The following is an 18,106-nucleotide window of genomic DNA, read 5'->3' as shown; positions in this document are numbered from 1 at the left end:
TAAGTCTTTACAGCTATTAAAGACTTACCTCACAAGCATTAGTTTAAATTCAAGCATTAATTAAGCAGACAAAAGCAACACGACTGTTTCTGAGAAGCCTAAAGTCACAGTAATATGTGCATCTTTAATTAAGTGGTGAAATGAAATGAAGCAAAAACAGCATCACCAATATTATTACTTTTCTCATGCAAAAAAGGTTCTTGCCTTGTCTTTGTCCTCTACCAGATCACTGAGTGTGTCATCTGGGTCCAGAATCCCCCCGTCACAATATTCAACATGGTGAGTGCGAACCAGGAAATTCCCTTCCTGTAACACAGAATACACCCACTGTATATTAACAACAGACTCCTGACACATACTGACCCAATAATAGAAAATGAATGTATGTTTCTGATTAATACTGGCAGCTGCAGAGCTTGATCTCATGTCTATCATCATCTAAATAATGCAGTGAAATGACAATACTGGCATTTTCAACTTCAATATTACTTTTAACAATGTTCCAACACTAAAATGATAACAGATCAAGCTTGAAACAATAATGGTTCTTTTTTACTTGTCCATGTGCCCCCTTCCAACATCTGTGCTTTTGGCACTTTCATAATCACTTAAAATTATATATATATATATATATATTATTTTATTTTTATTTTTTTTAAGTGATTATGCTATCTCCATATATAAATTACCCTGACGTAACGATGGGAGAGACTGACAGAGTCATTGACATGTCCCGAGCCCATCAGCAAGAACACCCCCTGTCCCCAGATAAAGGTGCGTTCATTCCCTATGTGAAATTGGTGAACAGGCTAAGGTAGCAGTGTGTGATAATCTCCTGGCTAAGAACTAGTGTGTGCAGCGTGTGACAACCCCCTGGCTCAATTGCTGTTGAAGTCAGATTTCATTTGGCTAACTAGCTAGATCTGCTTTGCTTTCACTGAGGAAAAGACAGGAAACAGAGCTGGAGGTAGCAGAGATGAAGATGCTTAGGTTGTTTTTGGGAGTGACCAGGATGGATAGGATCAGGAATGAGTACATCAGAGGGACAGCACATGTTAGAGGTTTTGGAGATTAAGTCAGAGAGGCCAGACTGAGATGGTTTGGACATGTCCAGAGGAGAGATAGTAAACATATTGGTAGAGGGATGCTGAGTTGAACTGCCAGGCAGGAGGCCTAGAGGAAGACCAAAGAGGAGGTTTACGGATGTAGTGAAAGAGGACATGAAGGTAGTTGGTGTGAGAGAAGAGTATGCAGAAGACAGAGTTAGATGGGGGCAATTGATTCGTTGTGGCGACCCCTGAAGGGGAAAAGTCGAAAAAAGAAGTTTGCTCTGCTTTGGTCTATGTGTAGTCTGTGTGTGTGTGTCAACATAAGTGTATCCTCAGCGCGTGCGCGCACACACGCACGCACGCACGCACGCACGCACACACACACACACACACACACACACACACACACAAACACACACATTGTATTATATTATTTACGGTTGCTTAAGAGGGCGGCACGGTGGCGCAGTGGTTGGCGCTGCCGCCTCACAACACGCCGGACCCGGGTTCGAGTTTGCATGCTCTCCCCGTGTCTGCGTGGGTTCTCTCCAGGTTCTCCGGCTTCCTCCCACCTCCAAAAGCATGCGCTTCAGATTGATTGGCCGGTCCCAAATTGACCGTAGGAGTGAGTGTGTGTGTGAATGATTGTTTGTCTCTATGTGGCTCCGTGGTACACTGGCGTCGTGCCCAGAGTGTCCCCCGCCTCACGCCCTGAGACTGCCGGGATAGGCACCGGCTCCCCCGCAACCTGCGTTAGCGGATTAAGCGGGTTAGTAAATGACTGACTGACTGACGGTTGCTTAAGAAAAGTTAGCTCCGCCTCGGTCCGTGTTTGTGAAAAACTACCTACAGTATGTGTGTGTGCGCTGCCACAAAATTACATTCGGCTGACTGAGAAAGTAGTTCCGTGAATACCATAGAAAAATTAACAGTTATATGATAAAAAATAAGCACGAAAAACATGACAAAAATAAGAATATGTAGTAACAAAGTTTCTAAAAGTAAAAGCACTGGAGCTAACGCATAAGTGTGTGTGCACGGTGGCGCGTGTGCAATACATTGACGGGGGCGTGTAGTAAGCGTCGACAGTGGGAGCTTATCAGCATTTAATGACCAGCCCAGACAAACAGATCTGTTCAACAGGGAGTTCATTTCTGCAATTTTCAACAGAACACATTAAGGACCATGGATCAGATTAGGCTAATACATTTCAAACACAGTGTAGTTGGACATTTAGCAGCTGTGTGACATTAATTAAAATAGTATACAATGAGACCTTTAATTTTGTTTAACACTGAGTTCATAGATTTAATAACCAGAGGTGGCCTTTGACCCGACCCCAGCAAGCGGACAATGCTGATTGTGTGTTCTTCATTAGCTCAAAAAGTCTTCAGTGCACCCTGCAGTATTTATTCATCCTTAAAGGCATTAAGCATGTGCAAAGGACAGGGAAATATTCATGGTAGATTTGCTTTGCAAGAGATTTAATGTTCGGGATTTTATATCATGAGGATATTAAAAAACAAAAATAAAATCCTTGCCCCTGTTTTTACATTCTGTACCTTCCACCTTCCTTCCCCTCCTGCCCTCTTTTGTTTCTTTTCTCCTAACATCATCCACATCTTTCCCTTGACGGCTTGTACAGATTACAGCCACAGCCTGGCCCCCTAGTCTCTGCCTGTTCACTGGCTTTCTCCACCGTGTTGGGTTCCTGATTAATGACATCAGCATCGCACCGGACAGCTGACTGCATAGAGCTGGTTGTTGAACAACATATCAAGACAACACACACATTCACAAATAGACACACAGACAAAACAGCAGAAAGAGCCTCAAGGACAGGTATTACTCAGACAGTTGCGGGGTGCTGCTCCATTAAATCACTCTTTCAGGGCTATGTGTTTGCTTTGAAAAAAAAATCCTGACAGCATGACCAAGAAATATTTGCCATTAGGATATCCCTAAAAGCAGACCTAAACGATACGATTAAAAATTATCACGTAATTTTTACTAGTAATTTGTCCGCTAGTTCTTTCAAATCTATTTCAGGTGAAGGTAGAGACGTTGTATTTCCGAGTCAGTGAATTACCAGAATAATTTCAAACCCTGTGCAGAAGAACAACAACAATTTCCTCAGCTATAGCGATAAACCTAGTTCACTTCAAGCACCAGAACATGAAGTAGAGTCCTGTAAATAAATCAGGTGCGGATTCAGAAATTTACAGCAGACAGATCGGCAAAAAGGTGTCCCCTTTCTAGAAGTTTGTGTTCTCCTAAACCAACAAACATATATGTTCATACAGCTTCAATTTTGTTGGACTTACTATTAACATTTAGTAACAGTGAAAGACATCCTATAACCAACATCACAGTCTGATCCCTGAGTTTAGCTACCGTCCACTACCGCTGTGAGCATCACACCTCCAGGGGGCAGCACACCACCCAGCAGTTGTAAGTCTACAGCTGCTGGGTGGTGTTTTAGGTTGTAGCCAATCAATATAAGGTAACATGATTGTCTATACAAGGTATTTTTTTAATTTAAGTCGTGCCAGTTTACAAACTCCATTCTATTTCCAGTACAGAACAGACTTATTTACTTGCACTTAATAATCTTGAAGATAGATGTTCAATAGTCTTTGTGCAATTGTTTTGCTCTGTATAAATGCCATGTCTGCCTTCCAGTTCAACCTTTGGTTAGTCATTCCTCACCTGTGTCAGCTGATACCTAGAAGTAACTCAGAAACTTTGTTGTGTTTGATTACTCAAGATAAAGCATTTGTGGAAAGATGAAAATAGCTTGGCTTTGTAAAAAGAAAGCTTTACTTAGCATAATGTCACACACCCAACCACCACTCAATCATCACGAAACACAATAGTACTAAATCATCTATCTCTGTTTCTCTTTCCCTCACTTCTTTTTAGAATTCTTTGTTTGACTTTTGCAACTCTGACTCAGTTGACACCCTGTCCAGATTTCATAGAATGTCAAACAATGTGGGGTTACATACTTTTGTTTTCATTTTTGTACAGTGTGTATCCTGAGAACATACTTTGATACAACTTTACTAGAATATATTTTTTACAGCATGGGCTTCATAACCAGGTCCAGTTGTTTAAAATTTTGTTAATACTGGTTAAAGGACAGTCCTCAGTACATCATCCCAACGCAAACCAGGCATCACGGCTGAATATACATGGATAGAAAGATATGAAAGCACGGTCAATTCTGAATATTTACACTACATGAAAAGACAACAGACAGGAATTAAGAGTTTGTCATTATAAAACACACTCCAGTTAATATTCTATTAAGTGAAGCCACAAACAAAATAAATATTTTCTATGATCATGTCGTTATGTTTCTAGGGGTTCCTGTGAGCTCCTACTGAGACACAGTATGGTTCATATAACCAACAAGACATCATACTTATTATTTTTATTAGTATTGTGCTTCAGAGCATGGTCCCCAACATATTAGCAATTTATCAAACTACAACATGTTATGACACTTCATAAACATGTAACTCTCAGGGGACCGAAGGCCTCGGGCCGTGTTGCTTAAGTAGTTAGCAGTCTAGCACTGTGCGCTGTAATATTTCATTTGGTTTGAAGTAAATCTTTTTTCTTAGCTGTGCTATACAATGATTCAACATTAGCGCTGGGGTACATGATTACTGAACACAAAGCAACTAACAGAATTGATAATGTTAAGAAATTGTAAAAAGGAATTCCACACTCCCATATAATGTAAAAGCAGGCCAAACATTTCAATGATCCTGATTTTCTATTAATAATTGTCTGTGGTGTTTATTTATCAATGTGTAAACAACCACAATAAACACAAATTAGGCTATTTCACTTGACAAAAATATACAGCAAACTTTTTGTATAATAGTAAACATACTGCAGCAGAGAGCAAAGAATGTCTGCATTACTTACTTAATTTGAGTTTCAGAAAATCAAGTGTTTGACAAGATGGAAAAAATCTTGCAGAGAAACATCTGCCCGTATCCAATTTTCTATCTAATTCTCTAGTTTCTATTTCAGTAAAAAATGACAAATTTCAATGAATTTTGTCCCTCCAGTAGAATGAACATTGTTTGTTGAATGTGTTTCTTCATGAGGAATTAAAGACATGAATAGGACACATACTGTGATCTGACAGGGGGGTGAAGAAGAATGATGGATTAGTAGTACTGTAGTAGTATTAGCATTTCCTGTTTTAGTGACACTTTGTGCCAACATTCCTTAAAAATGGGGGGGAAAAAGTACTTTCTGTGCAGACTTTAAATGTTTCCCCTTATCTGTGTTGGTTTTCTCCAGGTTCTCCAGCTTCCTCCCATTTCCAAAAACATGCACTTCATGGTAATTGATTGGTTCCAAATTGTCCGTAAGTGAGCTTGTGTATGAGTGGTTGTATGTCCTTTACGTGGCTCCAAAATGTACTGGTGTTACATCTGGCATCACCCGCTTCTCTCTTGTAGCCAGCTGGGAGAAGTTCCAGCAACACCCATGACCCACAAAATGAAAAAGTGGCTACACACTAAACAATTGTCTCATGTGTAGGGTGGGTGGCTGGATAGGTGGATGGATGGATGGATGGATGGATGGATGGATGGATGGATGGATGGATGGATGGATGGATGGATGGATGGATGGATGGATGGACTTACTTTTATGAAGATCGATCCAGTGTTTTACTTAAATAATATAATATCCAGCTCATCCAACATACTGAAACAGTCTGAAGCTGTTGTTAAAAGCTACTTCATCCTACTGGAGCTTGTGGATCAAGGTTACAAGGTGGATAAATGTACATGACTGACCTTGTGTTTGATTTCAAGTAAACAACCCCCTTGATCCCTTGTTGCACATCAGCACATCTTCTAATGCGCCACACATATTTCTAAACAGGAAAAACAGAGTGTCTCCACGTCTAGCACTCTCTAAACCTAGAGGGACATTTAGATATTTTGGGACAAAAGATAAGAGTTGGAAACACACTGATCTAATCTGAAAATCAAAGGGATTAGTGTGTAATGTGGATCTTTGCCTGATAAATTAACAGATAAGATTGGACACAGAGTACAAATTATTATTAGAGTGTAGTAAAATCCCACCAGAGTTGGAACACTGTGTAGACTGTTCAGTGTTTTCAGGTGTGTGTTTTCTTCCCACCTATCTAACCACTCTTTATCTCTGGAGCGCAAACCTATGCTGGCTGGGGTGGACACGGCGGTTTGGATACATGCTGCCGTAAAAACCAAAGGTCAGTGCAAAGAGGTGGATTTGGATTCACCACAGCTTTAATGTGATATACACAAAATAATAGAAGGCATCTGCTCCACACACTTGCAACTGAATACTGCATTAAACAGTAATTACTATTTTGTAGACGTACTGAGTGAAAGAATAAAAATCCTCCATGTTCGGTCTGAGCACTAACAAGCTGTCTTCTGTAACAGGCAAAGCAAAACAACCATTACTCATCATTTAACATTTCAGCCTTGTAAATTTGAGCTTCCCAACATTAAGAGTCAGCATTAAGAATATCTTGATGGTTCAAAAATCAGATGTAAAATCATCTTCAGCACTTGTTAGAATGTTTTAGCACGTCTTTTGATGGCTTTTTCTTTTAATAATTAAAATGCCATGTAAAACTGTAAAATCCCGCAATAAAAAAGGTTAAAGAAGAGATTTTTTTGATTTTGATTTTTGCACTTTAATCACATTCAAACATTTTGCAATTTTAAAGAAGAGAAGAGAAGAGAAGAGAGAAGAGAAAAGAAGATGAACTCACACATTCCGCAGCTTGTCTGCAGAGACGACAGGACATATCTCCTCCCTTTCTCCTCCCTCCCACTCAGAAATAATTGCCTGCTCTCTGGCGCGGGGCCAGGATGTGTTATGATTTTATCAGATTGTTGGGCCACACCTCATCAGCAGTTCTTTTGAGTAGTTTTTGAAAACACCGGTTGTGTGTTGTCGTGAAGACGCTGTAACCGAAAGTTTTTCTATCCGGGGTCATCTACTTGTGACGAAAATCGCTGTGACGTCATGCGTGTGACCCGTGTCTACATGTACACACAGAATGGACGGAATTAAAACCAGCTATTTTCTGATGTATAACAACTCCACATCGAAGACACATTGATAAACATGCTTGACAGTTGGATATTTGTTTGTGTTTCTTTCTTTATGAGTCATAAAGTTTATATATTAATTTATTCATTCATTCATTCACCTTCCTCGCCAAAGACGCCCATGCCACTTCTGGGTCAGACCGTGATGCGCTGCCTGCTGGTGGGAGAACTCTGTGATGGATGCGCTTATTTATAATACCAATACATTTGTTTTCATATGTTTGGTATGAAGTCCGATATCATTGTTTTATCATGGAATTTCCACAGGTTCCAGCTAGTATTATTAGAACAGGCCATATTGAGTGAAGTGAGACTCTTTACATGGCCTGTGTACAGAAACCTTTTCAGCATCAAAATTCTCTAATTTGCCTTTCAATTTCTTTCCTCATCTGTCCCCTTTTGGTTTCATGCTGAGTAACACAAACGTGTACACAAATTTCAATCTTTAAGCCCTGTTGAACATAATACTCTGGAAAAAAATGCAACTACTACAAAATAAATCCTCTCTGAAACTCAAGTTAAGGAGAAAGGTCTATCATGCCCTGACTAAAAAGTATTTTTAATACGTATTAGAAATGTTAGCTCGCCTCGCACACTCCTGTGGGAACACCCAACAATGAGCCGATAACAGTTAGCTAAAATAGATCCATGCCACAACAGACAAGATGAAAAAATGTTTAACATATACCTTCAAAGAAAAATGAAAAAGATAGAAGTATGAAAAAGGAAGAAAAATATGCGGTATTGAAAGTGGGCCGCTTCTATGACAGTTTAAAACTGATATGCCTAACACTATATGCAAGGATTAGGGGCTGGTCTTCTCGACAACACACATACACCTGCTTTCTAATCCTGGAACACATTAACAGCCATAATTACATAGCTACAACAGATTAGTTTTGCAAGGTAATGATTGACTGATGGAAAGTGAGTAATAAAAATCCAAAGCAACAAATACTAATATAAAATTATAAATATTCTCCATCCCAAAGAGGAGGAATGAGAGGCAAAGCAAATCAGCATGAAGCCATCCAGAGGTCAAAGGGGAGTGAAAAAAAGAGAATATATAAAATGTCACAAAACAAAAACTAACCAAACCTATTAAAAATTAAGGGGTGATGACAGCATACGTAGGAGGAAAAATGAAGTGCTAACTGAGGTGTGGGAGGGCCTAAGAGAGAAAGAAAACTAAAAAGAGAAAAGGAAGAAGAAACTACTGGAAGCAGGACAAAGCACACACAGCATGAATTGGCTTCACAAAGTATTTCATTCCCAAGAGCAAGCAACAAATTATTTCATTGTTTGATTACACCTCAATCTTCTGAATAAAAGGAACACACCCAGAATCGCAGGAAAGGCAGTATTCTCCTTCAGTCGGAAAAAGAGGTACCAAAACAAAGTCTGCATTAAAATAGGGTGTTGGCGGCATAATTAACATTGAGACATTAATGCAACTAGGTTCCATCAAAAGACATTGATGTCATCATTGGCTTGTTAGCATGTGATAGCATGTGACATACACACTATCTTCTCAGAAATAAAACAATATCTAAACCCCGATAATGACAAGGCAACTTCCCTTAGTATGGCCCCGTCCACACAATGCCGAAACTTTTTGAAAATGCAACTTTTTTGTTGCGTTTACGCCTTCCGTCCACACGACAACGCAAATATCCAGAACGAAAACGCAACTTTTTAAAAACGCTGGCCTAGGTGGATTTTTTTTAAAACACTGGGTCTGCGTTGTTGTGTGGACGGTGTATCCGCAACTTTTTAAAAAAACTGACATATTGCCTGCGACAAAAACCTCTGTGACGTCATATTTATGGGCCCGTGTGTTGTGAAAACAAAACACGGAGGATTCCTATTGGATAAAATTTGACTCAATACTGCCACCACATGGTTTGGCATGCTTATAGCCGTCTTCGAAAACGCACTGGTGTGTTTGCGTGTGGACGGAGATTTTTTTGAAAACGCTGTCATGTGGACGCGAATCGTTTTCGATGCGTTTTTAAAAAGTTGCGTTTTCAAAAAAATCCCGTCGTCGTATGGACGGGGCCTAAGTCACACTACACACCTGTGTAAAATGCAATATACCAGCAGCAGGACAGAACCGGTATGAGGTTCTGGTAATGCCACATACAGTAGGTACAATTTGGTTTATAAACCGTCTTCAAACAGTTGAGGTTTCATCAAAACCAGAAGAAAATAAATCAAATACGTCAACCGCTTAAGAAGACAAGATATGCCCTGAGAAACTGTAGCACAACCAGCCAATGCAGTGGGAAAATATACGTGGCACATCACAGCAACTTGCATACCACTGTATCAAGCAATTGCAATAGCATACATGCATCATAATTATACAGTTGTACGTGACGGGACGCATGCGTCGCAGTAACCAATAGTATTCAGTTCACACAGAGATAGACTCACTGAAACTGATTAGTCATTTTTAATGTTACACAGATGCTTTTCCTGCTACAACACATCAGAGGGTCTTGTGACAAAAGGAAGTCCTTCACATGTCATTTCATTAAAAAAATCCACTTAGAAAATGTAATATTATACACTGATTCCATAAATTATCAAAATTTACTTATTAAACAAGCAAAACAGTTGGAATATCACTACAGTTTACATGTCCCAATAAGATAATTTCAAGTTTAACTTAACACTTTAACAAAATGTTGTGATCATTGCTCCTGCCTCCAAGCAGTAGCTGTTATTTAAGAGATTGAAATTAATTCAAAATGAAGGCTATTGATGTCTACTGTAGGTGGAACTGAGTTATCTCATGAAAGGAGAACAGGACTGGAGGGAGGAAGTGTTCAAAGAGGAAGATGAGTTCAGATGAAAAGGGAAGCCAGGAGCTTCCCCTTGTGTGGAGAAGCTGTATAGGAGGCGAAGAAGTGATGTAGACATGAAAATAAAGGAAGGCGGAGGTATAGGTAGATGATAATAAAATGAAAGAATGAACACATAAGTAAGACAAGAAATACAGGAGTGCAAAAACAGTGCATTTTCCAAAATACTGCCTAAATGTCTCTTACATTAACCGAAATACATTCACTGCTGCAACATCTCTCCCTCAATCACAGCTGAGGACATCTCTCTACAAGACGAGTGTGCCCTTTGAATTACAGAACCAATATGAAGTAAGTCTCTGAGAAGATTTGGTCATCTGATGAGGTCACTGGGTTCCTGTCCTGAGAGCAGTGCTGGGAATCAACAGCAGTCATAAAAGAAATCAGCAAAGAGACTAATTTCCATTTTCCGCTTACAACTTAAGTGGGAACTGCTCACGCCGCTCCTGTCTGCACTGTCACATCCATATCAGATATGCTTTTAATTTTTTATACAGCAATTATGGAGGACTGGACCTCCACAGCTTTGTCTAATTTCCCAAGACTTTGGGATGTGAAAATCATGCACCTCTTTCATACAGTAAAAATGACAGAGCTTTCGATTATTGTTTTATGACTTCAGGGAAAAGCTCAAATGTTATGAAAGTGCTGTTTCACAAAAAGTTATCTCGCCTCCTCCTTTCTGTCTTTCAGGATTTCATAAAAGTCTTTCCACATTATTACAAAACCACTTCAGACACATGAATAATGTAGCTAACCGATGGCTTAAAGGTCAAAGAGATCCAAAAAAAGAATAAAAAATTGCATTTGTTCATGCTTCTGTTCATGTTCTTGAGGATATTTTCATTGTTATTGATGAAAATGGAGCATTTATCCATCTTCTCCAACTTTAATTACTTTCATTATGTGTCTAGTAGGGTTTTTATGAGGTGAGTACATTTGACATGGAGCTCCCTCAGTGTTGCATTTACGGAGTATTTAGAAGAGAGACCTTCTAAAACTATAGCATCTATTTTGATATCAGTATTGTACCTCCACCAGTGACCACAAACTAGTTATTACAAATTTACAACAACAAAAAACCACGACTACGTGCCCAGCATTCCATTTTGCATGAATTGTTTTTGTAACGATACAGGATAGATAGATAGATAGATAGATAGATAGATAGATAGATAGATAGATAGATAGATAGATAGATAGATAGATAGATAGATATAGTGTGTGTGTGTGTGTGTGTGTGTGTGTGTGTGTGTGTGTGTGTGTGTGTGTGTGTGTGTGTGTGTGTGTGTGTGTGTGTGTGTGTGTGTGTATACACACACTTCATTGATCCTGGAGTAAATTCAGCATCTTCCTGGATTTCAAGCAGACAACACAAAGTACGAGTCTCCATCCAGATGTTCATTGTAAAGAAAAGTGCTTGACAGAATAATGAACCATACCTGTTCCAAAAGCTTTCTGTATCTTTGCGTGGCTTGTTGGATAAGGTCTCTCACAGTCCATCCGTCCTTGCAGGGGACCACCACACCAGTCTGCCCAAATGTCACAGTCACCTTCATGCTAGCTCTCCTCACCTGTCTTCATCCAAAATGCAGGCCTTATGGATAACAGTGGTAACTGTGACGGGGACGGAGGAACGCTCAGACAGACGTGTTGAAGAACCAGGGATGGTATCAAGCAGACAAAAAAAGTTGTTCTTCAAAATTCATAGTTTGTCAAAATGACCCCGAGTCCAAAAAACTCCTTAGTAAGACTGTGTGAAAGGAACAATGATGGTATGAGTACGTCCACCCTGTTCCGTTATTACTTATCCTTTCTCATCACTTTGCATCTCCTCTCGGAGCCTCCGGTATTCACTTAGTCCAAACATAAACCTCGGTTACCAGTCGCATTCAAAAGCTGCAGTCGTTTCATGAGTGTGCTAATTATTAGCTATCGCTGAATTCTGTCGTGTCACCTTTCAGAGAGTTGGCGTCAATAAACTATTTGAGAGACGCTAGCTTTATGTCGGGCTAGCTCCACCAGGCTAAAATGAAGGACAGCTTGATAATGTTTCCCGGTTCAGCTAAGATAACAACCCGAAGGACATCACTTATATCCCCACATCCTTCTCCACTCCATTCTTAGCTACTCAATTAGACATGAAAACAAGTCACATCAGTGTTAGCCAGCCGCTAACATTAGCCACTTTAGCTGAAGTTTGGAGGCAGGGATACAGCCGCTCGGGCATCATTCCTCAAGTTTTTCCTTTAAGTTTTCTTCCTCCTAGCGGACTGCAAGCAGCATCCACTTCACCGACACAATAACAAAAGCAAAGTTACTTTCGTTTTAACCAACACAGACCGGTACAAAGTGGCCTTAAACTGAAAGATGATAACGGTACTGTGAGTGGGAAAAGTTTTTTTTGCATTCCCTCACGGCCGTCCGCTGCTGTCCAGTTCCTGACCAGCTCCTACACAGCCTGCTGCTGCTCTTAAAGGGGAAGTCATCCGTTTATGGTTCAGGAGAGGATGACGGCGATGCAACGATATCAATACAAGACTGATCTAAAATCATTTATAACTTTGGTGATAATCATATGACATAGTATGACTCCTTGATCGATGAAACCATTTGAAAGTCCATGGGAATTATTATTAAAATGTCACTGATGCTGGGGTTTTGGTTTTTTTTTCAGGGTAACTTTTGAAGATGAGTTAAAGTTGACCCTTTAAAGCCAAGTGTATCATATTGTAGGACTTATCCATGAATTGTGAACATTTTGCAACACTTCTAAAACTCCTAAAAGACTGAATCCAATTTGGATCCCAAACACAATCTGATAGATTGCAATTTGTAACATTACTTTCATTATAACTAATGATTTAGTTATAATGAAAGTAATACCAGTGTTACCATGTAAGTTCATTATACCAATGTAGCCGGCTGCGATTGTCTAAATTATGTATACATAAATATATGTATGTGTGTGTATGTATGTACGTATTAACCAACAAACCAACAACAATCTAACCAACAAATACGCAGTGGTGAAAACATAACCCACTTCACAACATTAACAAAAATAATGTCTTGATTTAATATACTTGCGTCATTTTCATGGTCCAGATATTGTGCATGCTGGCTTACTGTGTCCAATATAATGGCTGGCTGGGTCAACACTGGGTGAATGTAAAACTTAACTTTCCTTACAAAAAGCTAAATCAATGAAATGTAGTCAATAAAACTAGTGGATAAAAAACATGCAAAAAGATACAAGAACACTGATTTATTATATCATAGTATGAATATTACAGACACTAGCAAAATGTAATGCCATTTCTATTACAGGTGAGTAATTAAATGTCAAAGTTATGATTTTAAGGGATCTATATTTATATTGCAGATGGGCAAATTAGCATTTTTCAGACACTGACATCTAATCAAGCCTCTTAAAAAATCTTTACCAACCGACAGTAGCTGAACAATGAAGCCAACAAAAATAGTGTATTTTCATTTAGACTTTTTCCAGCTCATCTTCAAAGGGAAACCCCTCCCTATGAGGTGGAGTTTGACTTTGTAATTAGCAACTCAAATGCATGCATATGTCTGCTAATTGATTTGGGCTAGCTTTAGTTTCTGGGTCACTGAATTCCATTGCTACTAATGAACCTCAGGGGAAAGGGAACATTGTGTATGCATGCATTTCTCTTCTTTCTCTCTTTGGTGAAAGACTGAAAATTAGAAGTGTACTTGAACAGTCATTGAGAGTTGTGAATTTTGAAGTGTTTGCATTAATATGTAATGCACAACAACAGGAAAACACTTTTTTTTTTACATTTTTTAGTTGCTCATACAATGATTGATGCAGTGGTGAGCTGTTGCCCTAAAGCAAGAAGATTATAGGTTTGTCAATCCATCCATCCATTTTCCTGTACACAAGATTATTGCAGTCGTCTTGCCTACAGCAGCTTGTTTGCCTTGTGTGTCACCGGTCTGATGGAGTCTATCCCAGCTGGTTACGTAGGGTACACCCCTGAAAAGATGCCAGCACATCTCTGCCCCACATTAAAGACAAATAAGTACATGCTCACAATCATACCTAAGGACACATAATTTGGTCACATCTAATTTTGTGTGACCAATTCACCAAAGCTGTATGTTTCTGGAGGCAGGAGGAAGTTGTAAAACCTGGTGAGAACCCACGGAGACATTGGGAGAACACAAAAGCTCCAAACAGAAAGGAATTGGCCCCAGAACCTTCTTGCTGTGCAGTAACATTGCTACTCACTACGGCACCCAATGGAAAAATATTAGCAACAAAATCATGAAACTCCTCCTTTAGGATAATCAGCACTGAAAAGGACTGCAAGCAAACAGAAGTAATAGTAATAACTACGCCAGGTGCCTCGTACCATCATGATTTCTCACTTCTTCAGTTTTTCATATGTATCTACAGCTTCATAATGGCTCCTTGTGTAATGAAGAAATTCAAAGAGGAGCAGTTGTGTATTATATGTATTATACATCATTTTGAAGTGATAGACTTCCTTCAGCTAACCCGATACAGTTCTGACTGTTTTTAGTTTATGCTTTTGGAGCTGTACACTTGTATTTACACCTTACCACGTTAATGCATATGGTTGTTTCTTCATTTGGCTTACCGCAACCAGATCAACCAAACCCTAATCTCAACGGTCCATTTTGAAGTACTATGACCAGCACCATGCTAGGAAGTGAACACTTCCCTGCTGCTGCAACAGGTGCAACCAGATTGTGTCAGACAAATCAATACGTCTGGTAGAAAATGCCCTGCCTCACAGAGAAAAGTCAATCCAAGGCACACAGGGGGAAATATGATAGCAGCTGGTGTTATGCAAGTTGGTACAATTGAAGAATGTACTTCTGTACAAAAAAACAGTTGCCGATTGTCACTTTCCTTCATCACAGTCTTCTAAAATAAAAATATGTCAACCATCATGTCCCTGCATTTCAGAAACATTTTGAAATAAACAAATTAATTTGAATCACTTTAAAATTAACTTCCACTAGTTTTCTGCGTGAAGACAAACAAGTATCAGTGTGCTAATTGTATTCAGTTTGCTTCATAGTTACCGATATAATAGAATGCTGTCTATTAATCATGGGTGACAAACGGTAAGCTTCTATCAATTAGTTTTTTGTGATAATGCAAATGTCTCTATCCTCAGTATTTTCTTGTAGCTTTTATACCAGTGTTACCGATTTGTGCTCTTCATTGTGCTCACATTACGTTAAATGTGTACTGCATATACACACCATTTTCCACATCCCACAGGTCATCAATAAATTAAATTAAAAAAAACTAAAATCCAGACCCTGGCGTGGTTCTCAACATGTTACTTTTGTTATTGAGTGAACTTTTTTGTTTTGTGTGTGTGTGTGTGTGTGTGTGTGTGTGTGTGTGTGTGTGTGTGTGTGTGTGTGTGTGTGTGTGCGTGTGCGTGTGCGTGTGCGTGTGCGTGTGCGTGCGCGCATGTGCGTCCGCGTGGGTGTGCGTGTGTGGCTATGTGACGGCGACTGATCAATACTGGGAAATGTCAGCAGGGAGATTTCAATCAGTCCACACCCACAAACCTCAGCTTCTCCATACACACTCAATATCCCACTGCACAGTGAAAAGAATACTGTGCTGTCAATAGACTCTTCTACTCACCAACACACACTACTAATAGTAGTCTTGTCAATGACCCATTCTTCCTTCAAAGATTTTCAATGTGTCAAATTCTACCCATGTTCTCTTCCATTTGGAATTGTGGACTTGATATTCATGTATGAATGGGTGAAGGAATAAATGTGTTTGAAATTGAAATGACCATTGAACAAATATTCAGTCATGATGCAGAATTTCCACATTAAATGACAATAGAGTGACAATCTATTTAATTTATTCATTCATTCATCTTCCGAAACACCTTATCTGCCGTAGCGGATCACGGGGAGCTGGAGCCTCTCACAGCTAACTTAGGGCGTGAGGCGGGGAAAACTCTGGGCACGACGCCAGTGGATTACAAAGCTTAATGGGCCATATATGGGCCACAGTTTGCCCATGCCTGCTCTAAAACTTACTGGGTAGGACTCAAGGAGAAGTTCATAGACAGGATCATATATAAAAAAGGGGTCAAATGACACAGATGTTTCAAAAACTTACAAGAATAAGTAAAAGTTTCATTGTAAGGAACAAAGTAAGAATCTCAAAAAAAATCATCAGCAGTTATGACTCAAAACCCTGAGAGAGCTGGATTTATATTAACTTATACATAAATTACCAGCAGCATGAAGTACACTGATGTGTACGAGTAGTATTTCACAAGGGCTTTTCCAGGTTTCTTCATTTAGGTCCAGTTCTCAAAACAATCAGGCAGTTTCCCACATATTTCTCATATGTGGGAAACATACAAGAAAAGTATGAAGATGTGACGGCAAAGACTCAGTTTTACTGCACCGCACTTAATTTTTTTCTATTAAAATGAAAAATGTGCTATTAGTTATTTTTGTCTAAGTTTTAGCTTTGGATATTTGCAGCAGAAATTTTAAAAGACTACATAAAGGCTAATCAGTGAATATTCATCAGAATAAGTATACAATAAAATTCCCAATCCTCCCACTTGGATAAAGATCTAGAAGTGGCTTTCTGTATTTCAGTTCATTACTTTTGCAGGTGTTAACTATGGAAAATTCAGAAAACATGGCAAAACGAATTTGGAGATGACACACACACACACACACACACACACACACACACACACACACACACACACACACACACACACACACACATACACACACACACACGCACGCACGCACACACAGTTACACCTCTTGCTAATAGCTCAATTAACACACTGTCACATCAGAAAATTATGAGCCCAGAAAATCCACGTGTCTCAGAGGAGGATAGTAAAGGGAGACGAAGTAATTGATACTATTTTCACGGAAAGCTACTTTGGAAACTAATTATGTGTGTATAACAAGCAGAGAATTATTCCGACAGCTCCTGAAACCTATTAGTTGTGGGAACAGATGTGTGTGGTTGCTTGTGTTTTTTCTCATACATCTATGCTGTCATTTCTCCTTTCAGCAATGTCGTCACACATAGAAAAGCAGAAATACCTCAAGATGGATTGTGACTTACCTGTATGATAAAATCTTACTGTAAATTTACAATTAACATCTGGACAATAATATATGATTTCTGATCGCTTTAAGATGACGCCATTTTGTACCTTACCATAGAGATTAACTGTAAACTAGAAAGAGGACAGAATCGAGGAATAGTGATAGATAAATATGAAACTTAAATTTTGTAATGAAAGAGACACAATACAATCTACTCAGCCTCTTAACACGGATTTCTACAGCTGCAATGATGAGGCAAACTCTACTAGCAAAAGTCCCTGTGAAGGAAAGGGGAGAGTATCAGGCTAGTTTTGTTCATCCATCCATTTTTCTGTATAATAAAGAGTTGATAGGAGCTGTGGATGGATGGATAGATTCAAAGCCATTGATTGTCAGTAAATTTAATCTGTTGTTGGTGTCTGGCTATTCATGGGAAAAATGTTGGATATCACGAGAGAAGCCCTTTAAATCAATACATTTGGTTATATTTTCCTTTTCAGTGCAATAACAATTTGATTTGAGCTGATGAATAGGTCCGTGGAATGGGAAGCAGTCTAATTCTGAATTGGATTCAGATGAATTGCAAACCAAAAGACCAACAGGTTCATGCCCTCCATCTCCTTCCTCTCTCTTTGACAAAAAATATGACATTTTCAATGCATGAAGCAATTTAATCTCGCTCTTCTATGAAAACACCTGCATTTGAGCGTCTGTGAAATTAAGGAGATCGCTCAGAGATCGGTCAGTCTGTCGATTCCTCTCCTTCTCTCTTTCTTTGGCTCCATCCTATCTCCTTCTAATACAAAATATAAGATATTATCAATGCATGAAGCAATTTAATCTCTTTCCCTTCACTCCTCTCTCTTGTGAAAACGTCAGTAAACGAGTGTCTGTGAAATTAAGTGGCAGA

The 18,106-nt window shown here is 39.2% G+C and overlaps 1 protein-coding gene across 5 annotated transcripts in view; it reads right to left on the bottom strand.

Moving 5' to 3' along the window:
• The window catches only part of pard3bb (par-3 family cell polarity regulator beta b), a 187,273-nt gene extending 174,771 nt beyond the window's left edge, over positions 1 to 12,502 (bottom strand). For 4 of the 5 annotated variants that reach the window (XM_068328667.1, XM_068328663.1, XM_068328665.1 and 1 more), the window contains exons 1-2: positions 11,502 to 12,502; positions 205 to 306 (exon numbers count right to left, since the gene is read on the bottom strand). In XM_068328667.1, coding sequence (XP_068184768.1) covers positions 205 to 306; positions 11,502 to 11,618 — 219 coding nt within the window. In that variant the 5' untranslated portion in view covers positions 11,619 to 12,502. The remainder of the gene's footprint in view (positions 1 to 204; positions 307 to 11,501) is intronic. The other variant, XM_068328666.1, reaches the window with a different exon arrangement.
• Positions 12,503 to 18,106: the final 5,604 nt, after the last annotated feature.

Source organism: Antennarius striatus, chromosome 12 (assembly GCF_040054535.1).
Source record: "Antennarius striatus isolate MH-2024 chromosome 12, ASM4005453v1, whole genome shotgun sequence".
NCBI classification, from domain to species: Eukaryota; Metazoa; Chordata; class Actinopteri; order Lophiiformes; family Antennariidae; genus Antennarius; species Antennarius striatus.
The sequence above is the reverse complement of the archived record's forward strand: the minus strand, read 5'-3'. Positions and strand labels throughout refer to the sequence as shown.